Source organism: Lissotriton vulgaris, chromosome 8 (assembly GCF_964263255.1).
Source record: "Lissotriton vulgaris chromosome 8, aLisVul1.2, whole genome shotgun sequence".
Lineage (NCBI taxonomy): Eukaryota > Metazoa > Chordata > Amphibia > Caudata > Salamandridae > Lissotriton > Lissotriton vulgaris.
The window spans coordinates 525,268,679-525,293,655 of record NC_141696.1 but is presented as its reverse complement, the minus strand read 5'-3'; the positions used below and the strand labels follow the sequence as shown (position 1 = coordinate 525,293,655).

The 24,977-nt window shown below is 46.1% G+C and overlaps 1 protein-coding gene across 1 annotated transcript in view; it reads right to left on the bottom strand.

Annotated features, from left to right (window-relative positions):
* The window catches only part of LOC147697251 (nicotinamide N-methyltransferase-like), a 158,625-nt gene that overhangs the window by 86,070 nt on the left and 47,578 nt on the right, over positions 1 to 24,977 (bottom strand). Inside the window, exon 2 of the mRNA XM_086934330.1 lies at positions 17,249 to 17,456. Within this exon, the coding sequence (XP_086790456.1) occupies positions 17,249 to 17,456 (208 nt within the window). The remainder of the gene's footprint in view (positions 1 to 17,248; positions 17,457 to 24,977) is intronic.

The window sequence follows — 24,977 nt, the reverse complement described above, 5'->3', positions numbered from 1 at the left end:
CTGTCCAGGTCTGTGGCTGCTGCGAAAAGCAGGCAGCTCACCCCAGTGCCCAAACTTGTGCGCCTCCTAACGTCAGAGCAGCAACAATGCAGTCCCCGTCCCCGAGCAATATTTCCAAAGTGTCGCTCCGGCAGAGTCAGAGGTCTTTCCTGAGATCCCCAGTTTGGGAAGGAGGAGTCTTTGCTGTGGCCCCTGTATAACTGCCCCTTTCCAAAGGTTTCTCCTCCTCTGCCATCCCCAGCTGCCACCCTTCTTCCCCAGTGCCATTGTTTATCTGCTGCTTATGGCTGGTAGATTTGGAAACAACGGGAGGGACTTTTTTTCAAAGGGCCTGGTGTTGAGGGTTGTTCAATTTTTATAAGTTATTGGTTGATGAGTCTGAACAACTTGTTTCTGTTGAATGTCAAGCCTGCCGCTGAATCTGGGTCTGAATGGGCTCCTGGTTCTGACCTGGCATTGCATGCTCTGGATGTGGTTTTGGCCCTGTTTTTCTGCTGATGCAGACCCGAATTTTGCTCCTGTTTTGATTGTTGATTCTGGCTCTGGCTTGGCCCTGGTTCTGACACTGTTGGTTCAGGTCCTAGTGGTGTGTAGGTTTTCCCTCTTGACCTTCTCAGGAGAGACAGCAAAGGTATATCTTTCACCCGGGGCACCACCTCGCAATCCGGTCACGACCCATCCAGGCCGACACCCCAGAGCCCCTCAGCCCAGGAACAGACTGCCCATCTAGATAGGGCAGGGGGAGTGTGTGGTGTAGAGAGGGCAAGTGGAAGAAAGCATCCAGTTCCAACCTCTAGGGCCTTGCATTCAAGGCATTAGGACTTGTGAGCCACTTCCAAATGACTATCTTCAAGGCCTCCCTGAGCTGCAGGTGGGTCCATCTCCACCAGTGGCTAGGTCCGCTTCTCCTTCATCGTTATTGGAATTCAGAGCTGGCACTCACGACCAGCAGCGACGATTCTTGTGTGTCATGAAGCTGCGACTCACTGACGGCCACGGAGTTCCTGAAGACCCCAGAGGCCAGAAGTTGCAATACCCTTGCAGGGCTACCAAAGGAGCACCGTGGGTTCGCTCAACCATGTATAGGCTGGCTTGGATTTTGAAGGATGGTGGAGAAGGTTGGGAGCAGCCTAACACTGCAACCAACATCTTGGCCACCTTTGCTTGACACCCCTTCATATTGTTTTCATCAGAGTTCACAATGTAATACCCATTTGAATTGTGGGGGCAGAAAGCATTTCCATGAAGACCTAGAGGATTTAACACTTGCTTTTAACAATAAAAAATTCAGGGCTACTGCCTTTGTCAGAACTTTCCATAATTAACCATTCAGACCTATGGCAATCGACATACACTTTCCCAATGAATCAATCAGACCAGCATCTTTGATCACTTGCTTAATGTCATAATTAACCCAGGTCTACCATATCGATCATAATGTGTGCTATGTAAGTATTCTTCATCAGCATTAGCACACAACATTTGTACAAAAAAATCCAGTAGGGTGGATGATCAGCTTGTGAGCAAGATCAAAGTCCCTCCCTCAGTAGTGCTTTGTGTACTTTTCTTTTGCTCTCATACAAACTGTCACTATTTCAGTTCCATCAAGGCTCAAACAATCATCTCACAAAGGTAAATAGGTCTCTGTGAAGAATCGCTTTCTCAGCCGTGGTAGCCTTATACAAGCAGAAAGGTCTTCCTCCATGAAAATGTATGTAGTATACGTCCAATAACTAGCCAACATCAAAATACAGTTAGAGAATAAAGAACCTAGAATGTCAAAATAGTTAAAAAGACAAAAAAAGTAATGAGAAAAAATGCACACACATGGCGTTGTACTATGGGAAATAAAATAAGGTAAGAAGAAAATGTCAAAATGTATTCAATGCAAAAGAAAAAAACATTGTCTTTTCCAAGCAGTCCATTCTTCTTTGCTGCAAGAAGATTTCCACAGCTCAGATTTGGGGCAACAAGTAAATTCTTCTAGCAAGGCAACAGCTTCCACTTTTCTCATGACCTGCACCATTCAGTTTTAGAAGGAAAGGTCTACATACACAAGATGAAGAAATGTCAAGCTGTAATTAATCCACTGGTGCCGCATCGACAAAAGGGAACTTACCGAGGGGTGTGGTTGCTGCTTTCCTCTGCTGGGAGCAAATTTTGCAGAGTGCAAGCTGCTTTCTGGTGGGGGCTTTGGCTGAGGGAGAACACCAGCTCTGATCACCGCCAGCCCGCCTGCCGTGAGGAATTGTAGGAACACCTGAGCCTTGTTAGGCACTGTATTTAACATCCCGCAGCACCCGTTATCGCGGGTGCCGCATCGACAAAAAGGAACTTACCGAGGGGTGTGGTTGCTGCTGTCCTCTGCTGGGAGCATATTTTGCAGAGTGCACGCTGTTTTCTGGTGGGGGCTTTGGCCGAGGGAGAACGCCAGCTGTTGTGTTCCCGAAGGTCCGCCCCTGAGGTCTGGAGGGACGGACAAGTTGGTCATGTGACCGCCCTATAATAAAAAGAGGTCGAGCACGTGAGAGGGCGGTCAGAGACACGCGCCGACCGACCAAGCAACTTTATTTCCCAGTGTCTGGCTGAGTTTATTCTAGGGCCACGTGCTAGGCCTAGTCAGGGTTAGATGCCCCTTGAGCGTAGATCACCTGACACAACAATTGGCGACGAGGGTGGTGATCGATTCCCCGCTCGGGGTGTGTGTGTGTGTCCCTGTTGGGGTGAGGCGGCTGCGGGCACTTCCACGTGTCCGCGGTGCTCGTGCCGTGCCACTACACACCCCCGCTCTGCCTGCCTGGAGGAAATACTCTGATCCCTGGCTCTCTTCAGGTGAGCAGCGCTGGCCTGCACCCATCTGCAGCGCGCAGGAGTGTGACTGGTCGTGCGAGGTGCGTCCGGCGCTCCGGCGGCCGCTGGATCACATCCCGGCTGCCCACGGACATTCTCCCGGGCGTCCATAGCGATGGCCAATATTCCGCCCATTGAGCCGTTTGTGGTGGAAGGGGCGCCGTCCACTCTCGCACCGAAGTGGAAAGAATGGGTGGACAGACTATTCATATTCTTTGAGGCCACCAAGGTCCACAAGGAGCAGAAGCGTGCCATGATCCTCCATCTTGGTGGCAAGGACATTCATTCCATCGCCCGCACCCTTACGGAAGCAACTCCCAAAACCCACCACACGCTCATAAACGCACTCAATGCGCACTTTGAACCCATGGCCAACCAAGACTATGAGCGGTTCATTTTCAGACAAGCACGGCAACTGCCAGAGGAATCGCTGGACGCCTATCACTCTCGGTTGAAGAAACTGGCACTAACGTGTGGATTTCAGGATGTCACGGAGGAAATCCGAGGCCAGATCATTCAGGGCTGCGCTTCTGCTAAACTGCGCGAGAGAATTCTAGAGGAGTCGGGGAAACCCCTCCCAGACATTCTCACGCTGGGCCGCACGAAGGAGCTGTCCAAGGCCAGGGCAGCCCACATGGAAGCAGCTCTGCAGGCCAATATGAAAGTGGAACCGGTGAACAAACTGCAGGTCCGCCCACAGCCCAAATGGGTGAAGCGAACAACAACTCCGCAGGGCGGAGCCTCGGCGCAATCATGCGGTTACTGTGGAGGCCCGAGACACCCGGCGCCAGAGTGTCCAGCACGGGGCAAGATATGCTCCGAGTGCGGAAAAATGAACCATTTTGAAAAGGTGTGTCGATCCAGAAAGTTCAGCAAGCCCCGCCAGACAGTACACGCGGTGGCGGAGCCTGAAGGCGCGGAAGGAGGACCCAGTAACAGTGATATGGACGACGACGAGGAGGAACGGTCCACACACAAGGTGCACATGATCGGCACAGCCACCCAACGCACAAGGACACTACCACAGTGCGCAATACAAGTAGCTGATCAGGACATCATGGCAACGGTGGACACGGGCGCCTCGATAAACCTGATGAGTGCGTCCCTCTACGGAGACATGGCTACTCCACCCAGCCTCCGCTCCACTCCGATCACCGTTTTTGCCTATGGCCAGGACGTGCCCCTCCGCATTCGAGGAAAGTTTAAAGCAGCAGTCCGGCACGGAGACAAGATCACGCGTGCCAACATCTTCGTGTCGGAGGAAGGCCAAGGTATGCTCCTGAGCTGCCGGACGGCAGAAGACCTGGGAGTGGTCTCTTTTGCGTTTGGGGTGCACGAGGAGTCAGTGCAACAACTGATCACAGACTTTTCGGACCTGTTCGAAGGGATCGGCCGATTCAAGGGTCGGGAAATACACCTGCACGTGGACCCCACTGTCCAACCGGTGGCCCTGCGACACAGGAGGGTCGCGTTTCATTTGAGGCCACTGGTCGAAGAAGAGCTACAGAAGTTGGAAGCAGCGGGCATCATTGAAAAGGTGTCCGGACCCACCCCCTGGGTATCGCCCATCGTAGTTACTCGGAAACCCAAGCAGCCGGGAGCGGTCCGGATATGCGTGGACATGCGCCTCCCCAATGCGGCCATCAAGAGGGAACGACACATCACCCCCACGATCGATGACCTGATCGGAGAGATGGCCGGGGCCCGGTGGTTTTCCAAGTTGGACCTCAGGGCGGGGTACCATCAGCTCGTGTTAGACAAAGAGTCCCGGAACATCACGACGTTCTCCACTCACATCGGACTGCGCAGGTACACCAGACTGAGTTTCGGAATATCCAGTGCTGCCGAGGTGTTCCAAAACGTCATCCAGGAGCTTATCACTGGCATACCGGGGGTGATCAATGTCAGTGATGATATCATGGTGCACGCAAGGACAATTCCCGAGCACAACCAACGCTTGGCACAGGTGTTCCGCAGGCTCCGCAGCGCTGGGCTCACTCTGCACCGAGACAAGTGTGAGTTTCTTCAAACCAAGCTGGGGTTCTTCGGCTACGTGTTCTCGGCCGATGGTGTTAACCCTGATCCGGACAAGGTCAAGGACATCAAAGATGCACCTCCGCCCACGACTGTCACGGAAGTCCGAAGCTTCCTCGGGATGGTGAACTACTGTGGTCGCTTCATAAGAGACCTGGCCAACCTGACCCTCCCTCTACGTGAGCTAACCAAAGACTCCACGCCATGGAACTGGGGACCGGAGCAGGAAAGGGCATTCCAGGACATCAAAAGTGCGCTGTCCAGCAGCACCACGCTGGCGTTTTTTGACCCCAGACATTTCACTCTTATTGCAGTGGATGCTGGACCGGCGGGATTGGGGGCTGTCCTGATGCAGAGAGCCCGAGATGAGATAGACTGGGCCCCCGTCGCCTTTGCCAGCCGGTCCCTCACGGACACAGAACAAAGGTACTCCCAAATTGAAAAAGAAGCCATCGCGATTCATTGGGGATGCCGGCACTTTCACTTGTATGTATACGGCAAACCCTTCACAGTAGTAACGGACCACAAGCCACTGCTGTCCCTGTTCTCAGGTACCTCATCTAAACCACCCCCCAGAATTGAAAAGTGGATTTTGCAATTACAGGAGTACAACTGTGCCATAGAGTACCAGCCAGGGGCAAAGAATCCGGCGGATTATCTGTCACGACACCCCCGGGCGGCCACCCCAGAGGAAATGGAGGAAGCTGAAGAAACAGAGGCCTACGTGCGTTGGGTCGTGGCCAGATCATGTCCGCGCCCCATATCTCTGGAAGAGGTGGTGAATGCCACGGCTCAGGACGCCTGCATACAGCGGGCCAAAGATCTGCTCCGGACCGCCAACTGGCAGAAGGCCAGGGAGAGCTGGAAGGTACTCACACCCGAGGCCCAGAAAATCATGGACGGTCTGTACCACGTGAGGGCTGAACTGAACGAAGACGCGGCGGGGTGCCTCCTGCGAGGACATCGTCTGGTGATCCCGACGGCCTTGACGAGCCGAGTGGTGCAGCTCGCGCATGTAGGGCACCAGGGAATGGTTAAGACAAAGGCCCGGCTGCGGACAAAGGTGTGGTTCCCGCTCATGGACGACATGGTGGAAACCGCTGTGCGCACATGCACGGCCTGCCAAACTACAGGCGACAGCCCCCGCGAAGCCCCCATCATCGTGGAACCCAGGCCCCGAGGCCCGTGGGAAAGGGTCAGCATGGACTTTGGCAGCCTTCCGGATGGACGGCACACGCTAGTGATGATCGACGATCACTCCAAGTACCCGGAAGTCGAAATCATCACCAGCACCAGCGCCGACTGTGTGATTCCCAAGATAGAGAAAATCATTGCCACGCATGGAGCCATGAAAGAACTCAGAACGGACAATGGACCGCCCTTCCAGGGTCAAGACTTTGCAGATTATCTCTCGTCCCTAGGAACCCGTCACCGGCGCATCACCCCAAGGTGGCCCCAGGCCAATGGGGAGGCCGAGCGGTTCATGAGAACCTTAAACAAGGTAATCCGCATTGCACATGATAAAGGACAGTCCGTGGAGATGGCAATTTTCACTTTTCTCCGTAGCTACCGCCAGACCCCTCACTCTACAACGGGGGTAGCTCCTGCACACCTTCTCCTAGGGCGGGTAATCACGGACTCCATTCCTCATCACCCCCAGTGGGCCCCTGAACTGATAAAGGAGCAGACTGTAGAAATGAAGAGACGGGCTGCCTATGACCAGATCAGCAAGAAACGTAGGGCTGTGGCCCCCCACTTCAAAAGAGGTGACCTCGTGCTCATAAAAAATCGGGCCACTGGGGGCAAATTCAGACTCAGTTATGAAAGACGACCATGGCGAGTCAGTGGTGTGAAGGGCACCCGCATCACAGCTACTCGAGGACGAGACAAGGTGACTCGCAATGTGTCTCACTTCAAACTCTATCACCCGTCGAGCAGCGAGCCAAGGCGCCAGCAAGGCGAGAGAGAAACCGAAAGTGCAACTACGTTGCCGCCTGGGGAATCAACATCTCAGCCCGAGGTCAGGCCACGTGCCGAGCAGCCGGTTTCTAGTGAGGATGTGGGCGGAGACCCGGAGGCCCTGGATGAGGCCCCAGATCCGGAGGGGGCCGACAACGAGGCGCCAAGCCAAGAGGTGGAGGCTGGAACAGAGCCGATGACTCAGCGAGGGTCCCAGCGCCAGCTACGTGCCAACCCCACCCCCTCCAGCTGGCTGAGGGACTACTTTACGTAAGACTGTTCTCATTTTTACATGTGCCCACAATGTTTGAACTTAATGCGCTAGCATTTGTGAAAGACGCTGATGGTATCGGTCCCGACTCTAGTGAGACAATGGGCTCGATCAGACCATGTTTGCAATGTTGCAGTATGTTTTTGGTTTTGTTGTTTTTCTTGTTTTAGGAGGAATGTTGTGTTCCCGAAAGTCCGCCCCTGAGGTCCGGAGGGACGGACAAGTTGGTCATGTGACCGCCCTATAATAAAAAGAGGTCGAGCACGTGAGAGGGCGGTCAGAGACACGCGCCGACCGACCAAGCAACTTTATTTCCCAGTGTCTGGCTGAGTTTATTCTAGGGCCACGTGCTAGGCCTAGTCAGGGTTAGATGCCCCTTGAGCGTAGATCACCCGACACAACAGCCAGCTTTGATCACCGCCAGCCCGCCTGCCGTGAGGAATTTCAGGACTACATGTCCCATCAGCACAGTGCTCCACCCAGCGCTAGGAACACCTGAGCCTCGTTAAGCACTGTATTTAACATCTCGCAGCACCCGTTATCGCGGGTGCCGCATCAACATAAAGGAACTTACCGAGGGGTGTGGTTGCTGCTGTCCTCTGCTGGGAGCAGATTTTGCGGAGTGCACGCTGCTTTCTGGTGGGGGCTTTGGCCGAGGGAGAACGCCAGCTTTGATCACCGCCAGCCCGCCTGCCGTGAGGAATTGCAGGACTACATGTCCCATCAACACAGTGCTTCACCCAGCGCTAGGAACACCTGAGCCTAGTTAGGCACTGTATTTAACATCTCGCAGCACCCGCTATCGCGGATGCCGCATCGACAAAAAGGAACTTACCGAGGGGTGTGGTTGCTGCTGTCCTCCGCTGGGAGCAGATTTTGCGGAGTGCACGCTGCTTTCTGGTGGGGGCTTTGGCCGAGGGAGAATGCCAGCTTTGATCACCGCCAGCCCGCCTGCCGTGAGGAATTGCAGGACTACATGTCCCATCAGCACAGTGCTTTACCCAGTGCTAGGAACACCTGAGCCTCGTTAGGCCCCTCCCTCCAGCCGGTACTTTACTGGTTATCTGGGCCGCTACGCGGGAGCGCCGGGCGAAGGCCGGGCCAAGGGCGGGCCCGTTCTATCCTGTTCCAGACCGAGTAAGACCAGACCGGGCCGACCCGCTTTCGCCTGTGCTATCTTTGTACACGCAAATAGTAAGTGCTATCGCGGGGTAGTCCCCTAGGGTTACAATGGCTGCTCGGGGGGAACAAGGAGTAATACTGTGGCTACAAGAGTACAGATTACTGGCACGCTGGATAATTTTATCATTAGAGCAAACTCAGCTATTGATCAGGGCATTATTCTTATGGAGTGTAGAGTGTCGCAGGACCTTGCAATGGCTAAGCGCTCTTCTATGGGTCACCTTGCTAATGCACGGTCACCAGTACACGACAGTCGTGCAAACATCGCTTGTGTCCCAGCCTTTGTACATGCTCCACCCTTTGCTCAGGACCTTGACGATATCCCACTAACTACAAGCTTCCTAACATCTGAGTCAACTGCGGCTCCGGATGCATCATCCTTTCCCAATTCACCTGAGAACTCACCTGAGAAATTATTGATAAATCCATCGAGGGGTAAACGAACTGGGGCAAAATACAAGAGAAAGCGAGTTGCCGCCACAGCCAATGCTCGCAGGAAGTATAAACCGGCGAAGGGATTGGACGGCAGCTTGATACCAACAAAATCCAAGGGGTGCCCTGCTTTGAATGATCTGACCCGCCCTGACACGCCTCAATCCCCTGTAGTGTCAATAGGGTCTCCTTCCGTGGAGCCGGTTAAGAGCACTGGGGGGCTAAAGGCAAAGGAGGATGACCTCTTTCTGTAAAAATTGGGTGCCCTATTAAAGACCTTGCTTGTTCCGCTAGAGGAGAGACTTGTTTCTATGGAATTCCAGCTTTCCCAGTTACAGGAAACCGTGGATGGGACTGTGGGAAAAAGAAGGAAAAAAAGCTTGCATTTGGTTACAGCTCAATCGAGTTCTGTGCCCGCTGTGCCCTGTAATCCTGCTCTTGCCTCTACTGCCGGTCCTTCTACTTTTGTTGCCTACACAACAGACGGGGCCGAAACTGCAGGTGCTGGGACTGTACTGACTAAAAATCTGAGCACGCCCACCTCTGACTATGTTGTACAATCAGCAGAGATGGGTCAGCCCTCACTCGATCCAGCACCCTACGTAGTACCAAGAATTGATCTACCCCCTGAAACGAGCCCTTACGTGGTAGTATTGGCGGGTATTCCCGAAATTAGAGATCTAGGTCTGGAATTATTCATGGCATTAAAAAATAAAGTGACCCATTGGCTCAACTATAACAGGTCCCTACCCCATAATGTGAAAAGTGAAATACTAATGGTACGTAGGGTCTCTTGGGTGGGCCACAGTCGGAAAACCATCACAAGCGACTGTGTCCTGGTCAATTTCAGGGACCCTCGTACAGTGGAGCACATTTGTAACTGGATCCACGATAGTGTAGGGTCAGTGATCCAACCCTATCCTCTGTCTTTTTTCTATCCCCGACCAGCAGTGCCAGACTGTGCTCCGGATTGGTCGTTGGTGATGCATAGGCGGAGGGGAAGGGTGGGTAGGGGGGCTATAGAGAGCCAATCAGCCAGAGTTATCCATTGGTACACAACAGGTTTAGTACTCTTGAAATGGTAGACTGACATCAGATCGATAGGGAGAATAGTTTGGGTACCTCCCAGAAAAGGAACTCTCCCAAGTCCAGTGGAAAGGTGGATGTGTCTGATGGTAGGTTTGGAAGGCAATTTCTAACTGTGCAATCCCATAGTCGGGAGCTAAATACAATCAAGGGGACTGCCACACAGGGATGTACAGTGCCGTCACAGTTAGCACCCGCCCCTCCTGCACGGTACCAAGTGAAGGCGAGGTACTGGAGAGTGTTGCACTCACTAAAAATGTCACAATACTTAAGTCAATTACAGTACTATCATGGAATGTGGCGGGTCTAACTCACAAGCTAGATTGTACGGAGTGGGGGTCCCTGGTAGACCAGATGGATTTATGTCTTTTCCAGGAGACCAGGGCCAGGGACTAATACTCCAGAGCGGGATTTGCCACATTCCATGTACCTGCGAGGTGGGGTGGGAAAGGGAGACCATCAGGAGGTCTGGCTATTTGGGTTGCTCTTCACCTGGGTTGTATGGTGGAAACTTGGCCACATATTAAGAAGATGTGCAGTGTTTAATCTTAAAATGGACAAACCGCTTTAACCCCTTAAGTGCTGCTGACGGCCAACGGTCGTCAGCAGCGCTACCTCCCCAGTGCTGCGCACGACCATTGGACGTCCATTCAGCACTGGTTCCAATGGACAGCGCAGCACTGGGGAGGGATGTTTACACGCAGCTAAGGTGTTAAACTAGCCATTGTGAATGTTTACTCTCGACCAGTGAGGCCAGGCCTTGAATCATCCACAATCGATGATTTATTCCATTTCTTGACCACATTGCCCGGGCATTGTAAGCTTCTAGTGGCAGGGGATTTGAATTGTCATTTTGAGCCCTTTTTTGGAATGAGCGAAGGTGCTCTAATGGGAGAGGATGACTATTGGGCTATTCCCAAATGTCAGTCCCCACGCCCTAAACTTTGGTCCCCTTTAGCAACTCAGATTACAACGCTTGTATTAAACAATTCCCTGAGGGCATGTAATGGACATACATTGTCCGATAGTCCATCGATGTGCACTTTTAACAAGAGGGGGCAAGAGTCGCGACTCGACTACATCCTGGTAGAAACTAGGATGTGGTTGAAGGTCATTGACTTTAGGGTAGTCAAGAGGAACGACAGTGACCACAACGCACTGTGCCTGGAGTTGGCCTTTCCAGGGACGCAGGAAATTGAATTAGATACCACAGAAAGGGACAATGAGGATAATGGTCTGACATTATCAAATAATAGACGTAGTGTCAAGTGGGGGAAAATAGTAGAATCTGCAGAGGGCTTAGCCAAAGTATATAACATAGTTTTATCTTGACTTCTGGGGGTTGAAACTTTAATCTCTCAAAATTCTCCTACAGATTTTAATGGGGATCTCAGCTTGATTAACTCAGATCTGGCTAAAAGCTTGGCTGATGTTTTTTACCCCCAGGTACCTAAGAGAAGGCTAAGACAACTAGTCTCTTCCTGGTATAATTCAGCATGTAGAAAGGCTAAGTCTAACCTTGTCACAGCGATTAAGGCTAGGACTAGTAAAACAGTGATCCGAGAACTTAGATTACAGTACAAAGAGGTCATGGGGCATGCAAAACAAGAATGGGACATGGAAAGGTGGTTGAATTTAAACTCCGCCTTGGCAACAAAAGATGCCCGCAGATTTTGGTCACTAGTTAATTCTGGCTCGGGTGAACCAAGATCGGCCATAGAACCCAATATTGCGGCATCAGTATGGGAGACCCATTTCAAAGGCTTATACGGGGGTGCATCTGTCCAGGGCAGTCTACCAGTACTAACAGTCACAGATGCAGAGCATGAGTCTCTGGAGTTCACCCTTGGGAAGTGACAAGTGCTATAGGGAAATTACTAGTGGGTAAGGCCCCGGGACTCGACAAACTTCCAGGGGATCTTTATAGACACCAACCTGGAATCTGGGGTCCTTATCTGCTAGTGGTCTTTAATGCCATTGCGAGAGGTATGGAAATTCCCCGTACTTGGCTGGGGGCAGAGATAATCCTGATCTACAAGAAGGGGTCACATCTGCTCCCAGTCAATTACAGGCCCATTAGTTTAATAAATGTACAACAAAATATCTTTGCGCGACTGGTCCTGGACCGTCTGTTGACATGGATGGAGGAACAGGAAGTACTGAGCCCTTACCAGGCAGAATTCAGGAGGAGTACGTCCACTATGGACCACATTTTCTGACTGATCCTCCTATACTGGAAAACGGCCAAGCTAGAGGGTGGCAGCCTCTATATGGTCTTTGTGGACCTCCGGTCCGCGTTCGACTTAGTACCAAGGGGCAAATTGTGAGCTGTCTTCCAGGATTTGAGTGTCCCACACCAGATCCTAACACTACTGATGAGGTTACACGAGGGTAACTTTGCCCAGGTCCATTGTGGTAAGAACGGGGCGTTGTCATCAAGGTTCCCCGTTGGCAGGGGGGTGAGACAGGGTTGTGTTTTGGCACCGACCCTCTTTTGCTTCTATGTCAACGGGTTGATCTCACATCTGGATAATGTCCCTGACAATGATGCACCTTGGTTGGCAGATAGGAGGGTGCTGTCGATTGTGTTCGCAGACGACACCCTCTTACTCTCTAAATCCCCTATGGGGATTCATAGGATAGTGAATGGGTTTGGGGACTTTTGCCGTAGCAGAGGTCTTGAGATTAATGCCGAGAAGACAAAATGTATGATATTTAACCCGCCGGCGTCTACTCGCTCAAATCCGACACTGGGCAATGTATGTCTGGAAAGGGTTACGACCTTCCAGTATCTTGGGGTTACTATTCATGAAAATCTGTCATGGGCTCCGCAGAAAACAAAATCTCACATGAAACTTTCACAGTTGTCGGATGGTATACTAAACCTCTCAAATACATCAAGTTTTAAGCCAGTGAGCCCTGCCCTGGAGGTCTATAAGACCCAAGCAAGAGCAGCCGCTCTATATGGGGGGGAGCTCTGGAGTCACTCCAATGTCTCTGAAATTGTTAAAATGGAGTCTAAATTTGCAAGGCGACTCTTATCGCTCCCTCAGAGTACCCCTATAATACCGTTGAGGCTAGACTTGGGACTGTCACCCATTCAGGATGAGTTAACAGTAAAACCCCTTAGGTTCTGGCACAGACTATGGTCCACCCCAGATCTTCTAAACTATAGGGAAGAACTAAAACAGATTCTTAGTTATAATTGTGTAGGCAAAATCACTTGGCTGTCGTTTATTAGACTTGAATTGCTAAGTGTAGGATTACAAGCCACATCAATACCAGGAGGAAAATTCCACACGGAACCTGAAATAATGATCCAATTGTAAGTATTTCACTGCTTCTTCTAGGGAGGCAGGGACATCCTCTGTTGCAACATCCAACTGTAGCACACTCCAAAAGGAGGGACATTCAGCAGGGTCGCAGAGGCTTCGTTGACAGGATCTGGACTTCATTTGCCTATTTATTATGCAGGAGGCTGGCACAACCAGGCCAGAAGAAACTGCAGAAGCAAATGTACACAACAGAGCTGAGAACAATTTTCTCCACTCTTAAGGAAGGCAGGAAGAAAGTCTTCACTACAGCAGAAAGCAGATAATGTATCTCTCTTCTACAGTTTCAGACAGATTCTTTCATTAAGTGGATCAAGTAGTGTGCTTGAAAAGATAAAGCAATCAGCTACAGGTGATCAGGCCTAGCAATTACTACTAAAATTAACAAGGTTCTAGGAGTATGATATATCTCCTTTCCTGGAGGCATACATTGTGGCATTAAAATTATCCCAGAGACCCATACATCCAATATTACAATTTCCTATTTCAACTGCACCCCTAATCATCTCAATTTAGCCCACAAAGCTTTTAAGCAAATCTCCTCTTCTATGCAATGACTTTACTTGGCCTTTACTTCACTGACCTCACTCCGCGCCAGGATACTCCTGAGTAACAGTGCGCGCTACAAATCTCTTTATAACATATAACATAACATAACAAATGTCATACGAGGCAGATTTCTGAAAATTTCATTCGCCTATATACACTAATATGTGGCCAGCAATATTAAGTGGCAGATGGAAGCTCCACTTTCCAATAGGGTTTGAAAGAGCTAAGATCCCGCCCTGAATTGAATGTGAATTGGAAAGCACTATGCCAAGCTCAGGGAGAATGTATTTTGTATCTTCAAACTGGTAGGATCATAGGTAATAACAATAAAACTGCTCTTACCTTTGCACAATGTATTTTGTTTTGACAGCATTCTCCATTTAAAAGCTATAAAGTCAAGCTTTATTATTTTTTCTATGATGGGACTACATTCTGAAGAAGAGGTTTCATAGGAAAAATATGTAATCTAAAATAATTTTCCATCTTGTAGAAAAAGTATTGAATTTTCTCTAACATTCCTTTTCTCTACTCTGAACAATTGCGCATGGACCCTGAGCACAGACCGTTGGTTTATCAGCGTGACAGTCATGATACTGTGTTCTGAACTTTGTTTTTGTTGGCTTTAGGACTCTGTGCACTTTTTCACTGTGGACTAGTGCTAAAGTGCATGTGCTCTGTGTCTAAAATGTAATTCAATTTGGTTGCTCCGTGATTGGCATATTTGATTTACTAATAAGTCCCTAGAACAGTACACTATATGTGTCCAGGGCCTGTAAATCAAATGCTAATAGTAGGCTGGCAGCAATGATTGTGCCACCCACATGAGTAGCCCTTCAAGCATTTCCCAGGCCTGCCAATGCAGAGCCTGTGTGTGCAGTTTTGAACCGCCATTTCGACCCTGCAAGTTCATCTACTTGCCAGGTCCAAACCTTCCCTTTTACTACATATAAGCCACCCATAAGACAGGCTCTAGGTTGCCCAATGGGCAGGGTGCAGTGAATCTAAAAGGTAGGACATGTACTTTTCAGTTTTACATGTTATGATAGTGAAATACCCTCAAACTCATAATTCACTACAGACAGGCCTGTCTCTTCAATTGGTTTGCATTGGAGCTGCCTTGTAACACTTTACAAGTGCATCTTCCAATTGGGAAAATACAGGACGAGTAAGTTTGGTGTCTCTGGGCTCACAATTTGAAAACACATCTTTTAGTAAAGTCAGTTTTTAAATTGCAGATCTGAAAATGCCACTTTTAGAAAGCTGCTATTTTCTTACTTTATCCATTCTGTACTTCTACCTACCTCTGGAATGCATGTCGGGGTTGGATGACAACTGCGTTTTGTGAATTCCCTCTAGACAATCACACACAAAGGGAGCTGAGGTGTGTCCTGCATATCCTGATGGCCTATCACAGGGCTGATGGGTCTTCCTGTGCTCGAGTGAGAGGGAGAAGCTGACACTTGCATCTGAATAGGGCACGCAAAGAATTGCATACCCACCTGTAGTGTGCCTGGACCACTACAAAGACCTTTCTTTGAAGTCTCCCACTTCAAGGGCTAAAATGGGAAAATGTACTGGACCTCTGACACCATATACTCAGAACACGTCTGGTACTGAGGACATTCTACCAGGAAGAGCAACTGCCATTACCAAGAAGAGCAACTGTCACTTTGCTGCTTGCTTTGTTGCATTGGTCTGCTGCTCCTTGCCTGGGAGTGAGAGGACTGGACTTGACTCTTCACATCCTGCATCTTTAAAGGTTCTTCAAGGGCGTGTTGGGCTTGCTTCCTGTTTCTGAAGTCTCAAGAATATCAAAGGCTTCACTAGTACCTTAGCTCCTCTGCTGTTAGTCCTTCTCTGCCAAGTGGTGCCATATCCAGTCGCGGGCCCTTGGAAGTGAGAGTTTGGTGTTGCAACCCAAAAAACGAATGCATAGACACTGAAGCATCTATAGGAAGAGGTGCATTCCTCTGCTATATCAATGCATCACTGCTATCTGCACTGAAGTTGTGGACGCCACTCACCAACCGCGCAATGGAATGACCTCAAATTATAAACCAGCCGCAACTTTGCAAACGCAGTACCTTCGAATCACCGCTGCTGCCTGTGACTCAGACATCGCATCATTGATCTCTGAGACACGCCGCCCCTGACTTCGATGCATTCCCTTGGCTTCCCGCCAACGCAGTGTCTATAGTCCAGAGGTTCAACATCAATGCCTCTGCCCGATGCACAGCTCTCTTGACTTCGATGCATCAACGACGTTGCCTGACTTTGGAAATCATGCATCACCTTTGACAGCGAAGCATCCCCTCCTTTTTTCAACGCATCGTCCAGAGCTTTGATGCATCCAAGGTACTTTCAGTGGGCCTATGTGACTCCTGCATCTGGTCAGCACTCCATCGTGGTTGGACTGATGCTTAGATTTGCCCTGGTCAAGCACGACCAGATACCCCCTATTGGAGCTACTGATTTCTAAGTACTGCATTTTGATTTAATCTTGCAAACTTCATATTTTGACTTGTATATGCTGTATATTTACTGGTTTGGTCTTGTAAATATTGGCTAATGTTTTAAAGTGGTGTGGATTATGTTTGTGGGGTTTTCACTGTGTTACTGTGTGTGTGTGTGTGTGGGTGTGTGTGTGTGTGTGTGTGCACAAATACTTTACACAATACCTCCTGAGTTAGCCTGACTCCTCTGTGTCAAGAGGGTGAACACAAGTAAACTTTTAGTGTGTACTACAATTACCCTGACTAGGATTGTGGTTCCTGCTTTGATAGAGTGCATACCTCTGTCAACCAGAAACCCATTTATAAAAAAAAAGAAAAATGTTTAAACAGATCATGTGTTACTAAAAACTCTTTGGAAGGCCAGAGCAACTGCAGGAGTCGAAAAACCCATTGTAACAGCCAGACATGTAAATGGTTCCTGCAAAAATATTGCTTTCAATACAGTAGTGCTATACAACGAGCTGATAACATAATAAAGCATATACAAACTGTCATGATTGGAATAGAGACTGTCACTCATATCATCATCAAGCAAAAATAACTACTACATGCATACCAAAAGATAATTTAATATTCTTGCAGATGCCCTGTACCAGTGTGCAGTAGTCAGTTTGATGGGCTTACAAACTCTATCCAAAGAACAGGAGCAATGTGTACATATGTATCATTCATTGTATTGCACAAATCAAACTGGAAAGAAAAGGAGCTCTTTTAACTGTCAAATGTCCATTTATATTTTATTCAAAACTTGCCTACAAGGTTAAGTAAAAAATCTGTAACAGTGCATGACACATCTCTCCTACTTTCCAAAAGCTGAACTTTTTTAAAAGGATACACTTCAGCTAAATAGCCATCATAATGGCATAACAACATTGTTAGAAATATCAGTGAAATTTGAAGAGATAGTTATGGGAGGAGGCTTCACAATCAACTATTAGATACATGTAAATGTTATATTTGAATGAATTTGCAATTCTGAAATATGGTTAACTTGCTAACACGAAATGTATTTATTTGAAAAAAATCAAATCAGAATTTACCTGTTTCCCTCAAGCTCACAAACAAACTTGACAACTGGACTCCAGTCGAAAGCCCCAGGCTCATTTTTTATCCATTTTCTTAGCTCCTTGCGGTTACTTTCAGCATAGTCTGTGGCAGTGATCTCCTTAAAACATTCACAAGCTGAGAGAAGCTGATAAATAGTTGGGCCAGTGCCAATATCTATCAGTGTGTCCCCTTTTAATCCACCTGGCAGACAAAAACACAAATCAGAAGATAGAGATAAATGATTTTCCACTGCATCCAAGTAATTCATATTCAATACACACATTTGAAGTCCAATGCTTATACATATATTAGCAACGTTTTGAAAATGTAGGATCCTAACACAACTTAAATATTTATCAAGTATGCTCCTGCAACCAATGCATTGTTTGTTTGTGGTGGAGGATACCCAGATAACTTTGAAGTATTGAAAAAGCTTCCACAAAGAGCTGGAAATACAATTGCAAGGATCTAACTTTTTGCCTCTATGTTAAGAGTGCATCGCAAGTGCTTGTTGAACGGTGGCATTCCATGTACATCTGCTTTAGAAGCACAAATCACGTGTCTCAATCCTGTTGCTACAATAAGCTGTAGATACAATATAGAGCTAGAGAGCTAGCAGAAAAGTGCCCAATAACAACAGAAGTTTACAATTCCTACTATTGACTGGGGCTGCATTACTCGGACCCACTAATAGAAACCCCACCAGAGGCTCACACCATATTCTCTCGTGCGTGGTCCCCATAGTACCTTTTCTGTGATGTCTCTACTCCTGCTTGGAGGAAATATAGCCAGCATTAGCAATGCAGTTGACAAGCTGATGAGTGGTAGACTCCAAAGAATTGGATGTTCATTTGTGGGAGTTTACAAAATGAACATGGAAGCTGATCTTCAATCAATTTATAAGATAGTTTGTGGTATTGATGTCTCCCTCTCATTTGCAAGTCAGTCATAACCTGGAGTAAGTGAAGCACTACTACCAGAAAGGAGTTCTCAGTAGGTTACCAGCTCCTGTGTGATCCTTCAACAGTGAACCTGCTAGGTATGATTCTGCAACTCTTATTGTAGCACATCTTATTCGGTTGCTGCCTCACGAGCCTAGGCTACCCACAAAAGAGAGCAACACTAAGCTGTCTGCCCATGTTTTATGCTGCATATGGTTCTCATCAATGCTCCTACTCCCATCAGGCTCAGAACAAGGCAGCAGATGCACTATGACTCAGTATAAAGCATGCATTATTAGCTACTGACCAAGGATTTTGGAGTCCAGGACTATTGGATTAATGCATTGTCGTACTTGTGTGATGAACAGGCGAAGTTGGGTTGGGGGGGTTGCAAATGTGGCCATTCTTTCCTTATAACAATTCTTTATTACGATGTTACCTTTTCACATTTTGCTTCTCACTGTATAAAATGATAAATATCTATAGCAAATTAAGCTCTATTTACTGGTATCGCCAACCCCCTAATTTTACCTTTCCTTTCCCTCACTCCCTCTTAGTTGTTGTATTCATTTCATAAGCCATCACCACTAGGTCTAGTCTTTTGGCCTACCTAATTTTGCATAAAATAGCATGAAACAGATATCGCTCTTAAATTATCTATCCCCTTTTCTCAACCATTCGAGCCATAACACTTGTTAATATAAGGTACAAATGCAATTCCCCAAGTTTATGTGTTTCATCCACTTCTGATCCCATTAACTGTAGATCAATTCCTCCATCCCAAACAAGTGTATCTCCTTGCCTCCTGTCTTTTGAGCCCTGTATATCTTCCTCAACTAGCCTCAGTATATGTTTTCTAGCATGTCCTACTAGATCCATTATGTGTCTGTCTCATTTCATTTTGTGTATCCCACACACCCCACCTCAGCTTTCTGGGTCAGGTTTTGGCTATTCCGCAGAATATGATAAGGTAGTGGATGCTAGAAATCCAACCTTCCAACTTATACACCTGATCATTTAAGTGGTGGATTTCCCTTTTGTAAAATTCCATTTTATAAATTTCATGCATCCATTCTCTAAGTTTTGGCTTCGTGTAGTCTTCTAAAGACTGAGTATACATATATTAGCTACTGGTAGTACTTTTGTAAATCCTCTTTGCTTTAACTTTTGGCAATCTTGTCTACATTTGGGTATGTGGGGGCAATTTCTACCAGTGCACTATAATTACTGATCCTTGCATCAATGAAGGCACAAATTTCAGAAAGTCCAAGGTGCAAGAATCGATGATGGGACGTGGGTAGGTTTGGCACTCCCACATTCTTTCTGCAGAAGTCCTTATTGGGGGCGGATTAAAACAATGCTTATGTAGATTGCTGTTGTGCATGATAGCACTTCTTTTGTGATTGAGGTACATTTGTACATCTATCAAATCTAGGTGAACTTTTTTGTGTACCGTGAATACTTAATAGTATCTTCCAACAAAAGCATTAATTCAACATGAATAATAGATGAGAAAACACTTATTATGTATATGTATTTATTGCAAACAAAGTATCTGAGAAAAGGGAAAGCACACCACTGCATCCACATAAATACACCTACCCATTCTCTAAAACCAACAATGCACATGAACCAAAAAAAGACACACACCAGTTGCTTGAAACCCATGCCAGATACAATAACCCCAATCTGTAAACCCAGCAATACACACCAACACCCATTCCCTACACAAAACATATTTAACCAGTTAAACCCAGAATAACACACTTACTTCTAATTAAAACCCCTGCACCTACATATCTCATCCATATCAAAATACCCACCCCTCCAATAATCGTTCCCACAACATAAAAAAACGAAATCAAAAAGTCTTGGCAGTTTAAAAAAAATGCTATTCAACTTTTTAAGTCTCTTCTCAATGTCTAGCAGGTTGATCACCATCCTCTCTGCCAAGGTGTTTGTTGAGCAATATTTCGATGTGTGTGGTGGCTGTTTCTTAGATCACTTGCCAGCTGCCGGTAAGCACAGGTCACTGATGGCGCAGGCCGGAGATTCCAAAGCTGCAGCCTTTTTCCATTCCTCTTCCAACTCTATCATCTGGCATTAGGCTATGGCAATGGACTCTATCTTTTCAGCCCCAGCTGTGCTGATATCTTGCTCCGGGCCTCCTGCTGTGCAACCGCTGAGGCATCCCAGCTCTCAACGTCAGATGTCTCTGGTGCTCCAAAAGATGAAAGAATGAAAGGCTTGATTAGTATTAGTCACTATAGTAAGCACACGTGTTTATATAGTTACACAATGCTGACTGTTCGTTACCCTTACCCTAGCCACCCTCTGCCCCTCCTCCTGAATTTATTAGTCTATAAATAGTCCAACAAATATTTTAGGGTTGGGGGTTGGATTGGGTTTAGGGTTACAGAAGTAGATGAACATGTTTAGGTTTGGAGTAGGGTTCCTGGAGTTTAGTTGTGTTTAATGATGGGGTAAGATAATGGAAGATGATAATGATGGTGAAAGAAACTTTGGAAGAAGGTGCGAAAGCAGGGTGGACTGAGAAGTAATACAGGTGGTATACTTCCCACCCAGAAAGGGCAGGGATACAACAAGGTGTAAGAGAAAAAAGGTTGGGGCAGACTTGGGGCAGGGTTGAGGCAGAGTTGTCACGGTTGATGCATAATTCACTGGATGAGCAATCATGCATGGGAAGAGAAACACACAGCCAAGCCGTCCTGGCCCATCCATCCATCCATTCACTTCCTAATCCTGATCCCACCTTCTAGCTCCTAGAACTCACTTACTATACTGTTCTTGTGTCTAGAATAGCACTTGCAGCACATATTAAACAAGAAAATAGGCAATACAACATAAATATAGTCTGAGGTTCTGCAGTGACTGTCAAGTAGGGCAGTAACAGCCCTATGTTGCAATGACAATGCATTTTTCAATTCACCTACACTTCTACAACTGTGTTAATCTGCTCAGTTTGAAAATGTGCATTTTAATTTTAATGTCAGAAACGTGCTATAAAAAAACAGGCGAATATGTGCCAGCAATTTAAATTATACATTAATTAATAATTTCAATTTAGAAAGGATGATGACTTACAATTGGAAAAGATAATTAATTAAGGCAACATTTTCAGAAATCAACAGCATTATGTGCCATGAGTGGCATGCAGTTCAAAGAAATTACATGCATTTTAAACATGTAAGCTGCACTAGGCAGCTAAAGTTATTAGCGTAGGCCTTAACAAATGCTTAAATACAAGTTATCTTTGCCCACATGCATCAATATGGGCTTTAGCGATTTCTAATTTGCGAAAAATAGCGATTCGCAAATTAGAAATCGCAAAAGCCTATGCATGAATATTTTTGCTTTTTTATGCAATTCTGTAAAAATCGCTATTTTTACCGAATCGCATAAAAAATATGATTTTCAAATTGCGAATTCGCAATTCCCATTCATTCCTATGGGCTGAAATGCCCATAGGAATGAATGGGAATTGCGAATTCGCAATTTGAAATCGCAATTCAACAAAGCATTTCAAGGGTGGAGAGGGGGGTCCAAATGACCCCCCCCCTGCACCCATGAAATGCACTTTTACCTATAAGTTACATACACACATGTCCTAAGGACATGTGTGTCTGTAACTTAACAGTTTAAAAAATGTATTTTTGTGCATTTTTAAACAATTTCGCAAATTACCACGAGGTTCAACCTCGTGGTAATTTGCACTTGCAATTTGTAAAATCGCAATTTTTTTAAGAATGATGCATTGCATTTAAGAAATCGCAAAATTGCGATTCCTTAAATGCAATCGCATTTTAGAAAATCGCAAAATTAGCGATTTTCAACAAAAACAAATGATGCATCTCAAAAAGCATTTTTGTGATCGCAAACGGCCGATTTTAAGGAATCGCACCGTTTGCGACTCCAAAAATGCTTGATGCATGTGGGCACTTGTGACTAGAAGTTAATTCCACATTGCTGAAATATGCAAAATGCAATTTAGAAACTTGACCTAAATGTGACATGCTTAGAAATGTTCATCCTAACTGCAGTAAGACATATATTATTTTTAAATAACAAAACGTCCTATTTTTTTCACCATGTTTCGCAAAATGCTTGAATAGAATATTGTACAGTTTAAAACAGTACTTCCCGTTTGTGTTACTGAAATATATTACTGAACAGTATTTTGCAAGTTGATGTTTCTCTTCTTTAGTGTAGCTCATTGTGTATGCAATAAAACATTTAAAAGCAGAAGGTTAACTGTGTTCGAAGCCTATGGGAACGGAGAAGTATGAATCAAGAAGACAAAAACGTGAGATGTCTGTAACAAACTTTGTGATAAAACTTTGCCAGCCGCATTTCATTTTTTGGGAAAGGATGAACTGAACCTACTCTCAGACGCAGGCTATCACTGCATTGGATACGAGGAAGGAGAAGCCTGCTCCACAATTTGCAACCTATTATTTTGCCTTTTTATACCAGTTAGGTTCAATGCTTCCAATGGCTCTGATTCTGAGCCCTGATTCTCCAATATCTCAGACCCATTCCTTTGAGGGCTGTGGCTGCTGCTGCTGCTGTCCATCCCTTCTTACTTTATTTTTTATGCTTAGTTTTTTACATATTGCTAATGCAACTGTTGATGTTAATGCATTGATGAGACTTGGCTGAGTTTCATGAACTACTCTTCAAAGGAAGTTCTGCTGCTAAATTGGAATTTGAGCTTCATGCTCTTATATCTCCCTCTCTTCCTTTGAACTCAAACCCTCCTTGAGTTCCACTAACTTTTAAATTCTACTCCTGATCTCTTGAATAGGGATTTTGGTCCTTCATGGAAAGAGCTAAATGCACTAATTGATTATTAGTTCTAACCATTCTTTTTGACAATATTTCTGTAAAGTACTTGATTCATTGACTATCTGAATAAAGAGAATAAAAGAATTTTACTAATCTCTTTATGAGAAATAAAGCTTTTAATGTTAATGTTAATGACATTTGTATTGCTTACAAATACCACAGGTCTGTTTCAAACTCTTATCATTGACTGAACTTAAAACTGTTAATGGGATTCGACATGTTTCGATGAAATAGTGCCTGATTCAATATAGGGCTGCAAAAATCCGCCACCTGAGGCAATTTTTCATAAGAAGCTAGCGCGGAAACAGGGCCTGAAGTGGTGAGGTTAAAGGTTGATCCATATTTATTTACATTTCGCCCCTGCAGCCACTTCCAGTCTTCCCCAGGTCTGTAATATGTTTCTGTACTGATCTGAGTGAATATGGGACTGATTACTAGTATCACACTTAGTAAACACATGCTAGCATTAAAACCAATCTGCTAGTTTAGCCAAGAGTACTGGTCCTACACCCTATGCTCCTTGACTTAAGAAGAGTTTTATCCTTATCTTATGAATACCAATTCTCCGATTCACCATTATATAATTTCATTATTACATTACACACAACTGCAGAGTCTTACCATTGGCTTTCTATGACTCTCTTGACTACTACACCTGCAGCTATATTTCAGAGCACAAAGTCTCTAACCCATTTCCTTGCAGACTGAGGACCAGCAGCAGGATATTAGGACAGACTGCATTGTGTTTCCTGGCTTCTACAAAGGTATGCCATTGTCTTAGGCAACTAACGACAAACAGTGAGAAAATACATTTAAGAACGTTTATGCATGATGAATAGCACAATTCGTGCCCATTGCAGGCCCTAATCCCTGAATTTCACTGGCAGCAGTGGAACGGGAAAGTATGCTGCTCATCGTTGGGCCAGACCTCACATTGGGTAATTTTGAACTGGGGCTGCCAAGCAGCAGTCTTACTGCTTCATTTATTTTGGTGCCTAAATGTATTTTCTACATATGCCTTCTCTGCAACTGTACAAATCTGGCATATATTTAAAAATCGTGTAAAGATAAAAAGTGTGTGGCTTTGTAACTTTAGTAGGAGAGCCATGCTATAAAAGAAGCAGCTAGGCAAGTAATGATTCTAAAAACGAAGAATAAACGTTGTACTGTTTCCAGTTCTGAACCTTTGTGTATTAGCCAATTGCAGTATGGGCATTGTAGTCATGTTTTGCTTCCATTGACCTAATTAGACCAAAACACCAAAAATGAACAGTTTGCAGGACAGAAGATAGTGTCCATAACAATTTGGAGTGAGTAGGTCATGGTAACGGTCATTAGGATTTTGCTATGGTACTCTTAACACACATTGTTCTCTCTATTCTGAGCAGTCTCTGGTCATCCTAAAAGGAGGGAAGAAAGAAGGCATTAATTAGTTGGACTGATTGCAGTTAACATGTAAAGATATAGTAGCAATATTTTGCTATTTCTAAATCAGAAATCAAACTCCACACATTCTAAAGCTGCCTAATCCTTCATGGTAATCCTACCAATGGTTTTTGTTGTAAACAAAATGTATTGGTTATATAGCGAAAACAGGTCACACATTTATCAGCAGATAAGCAATTGATAATATACATGGACCTTCAATCTTCCAATTGACAAGGCTGCCTTCTTTATGTTAGGCTGGATATGAGAATCTATTCTTGAATGTGTATTCTTTGCAACAACATTTTCCTACAAATGTGACTATCTTTCTAGCCAGATATAGGTAAATAGTATATGTGGCGCACCTTGTAAATCTATCGGCAATGGTCCAACTAACTACCCTCCCCATCCCTCTGGGTGTGTCATGGCTGGGCCTAGCAAGTGTCTCCATGTAATTTGCAACATATAAATGGTGTGGGGTGGTGACCCA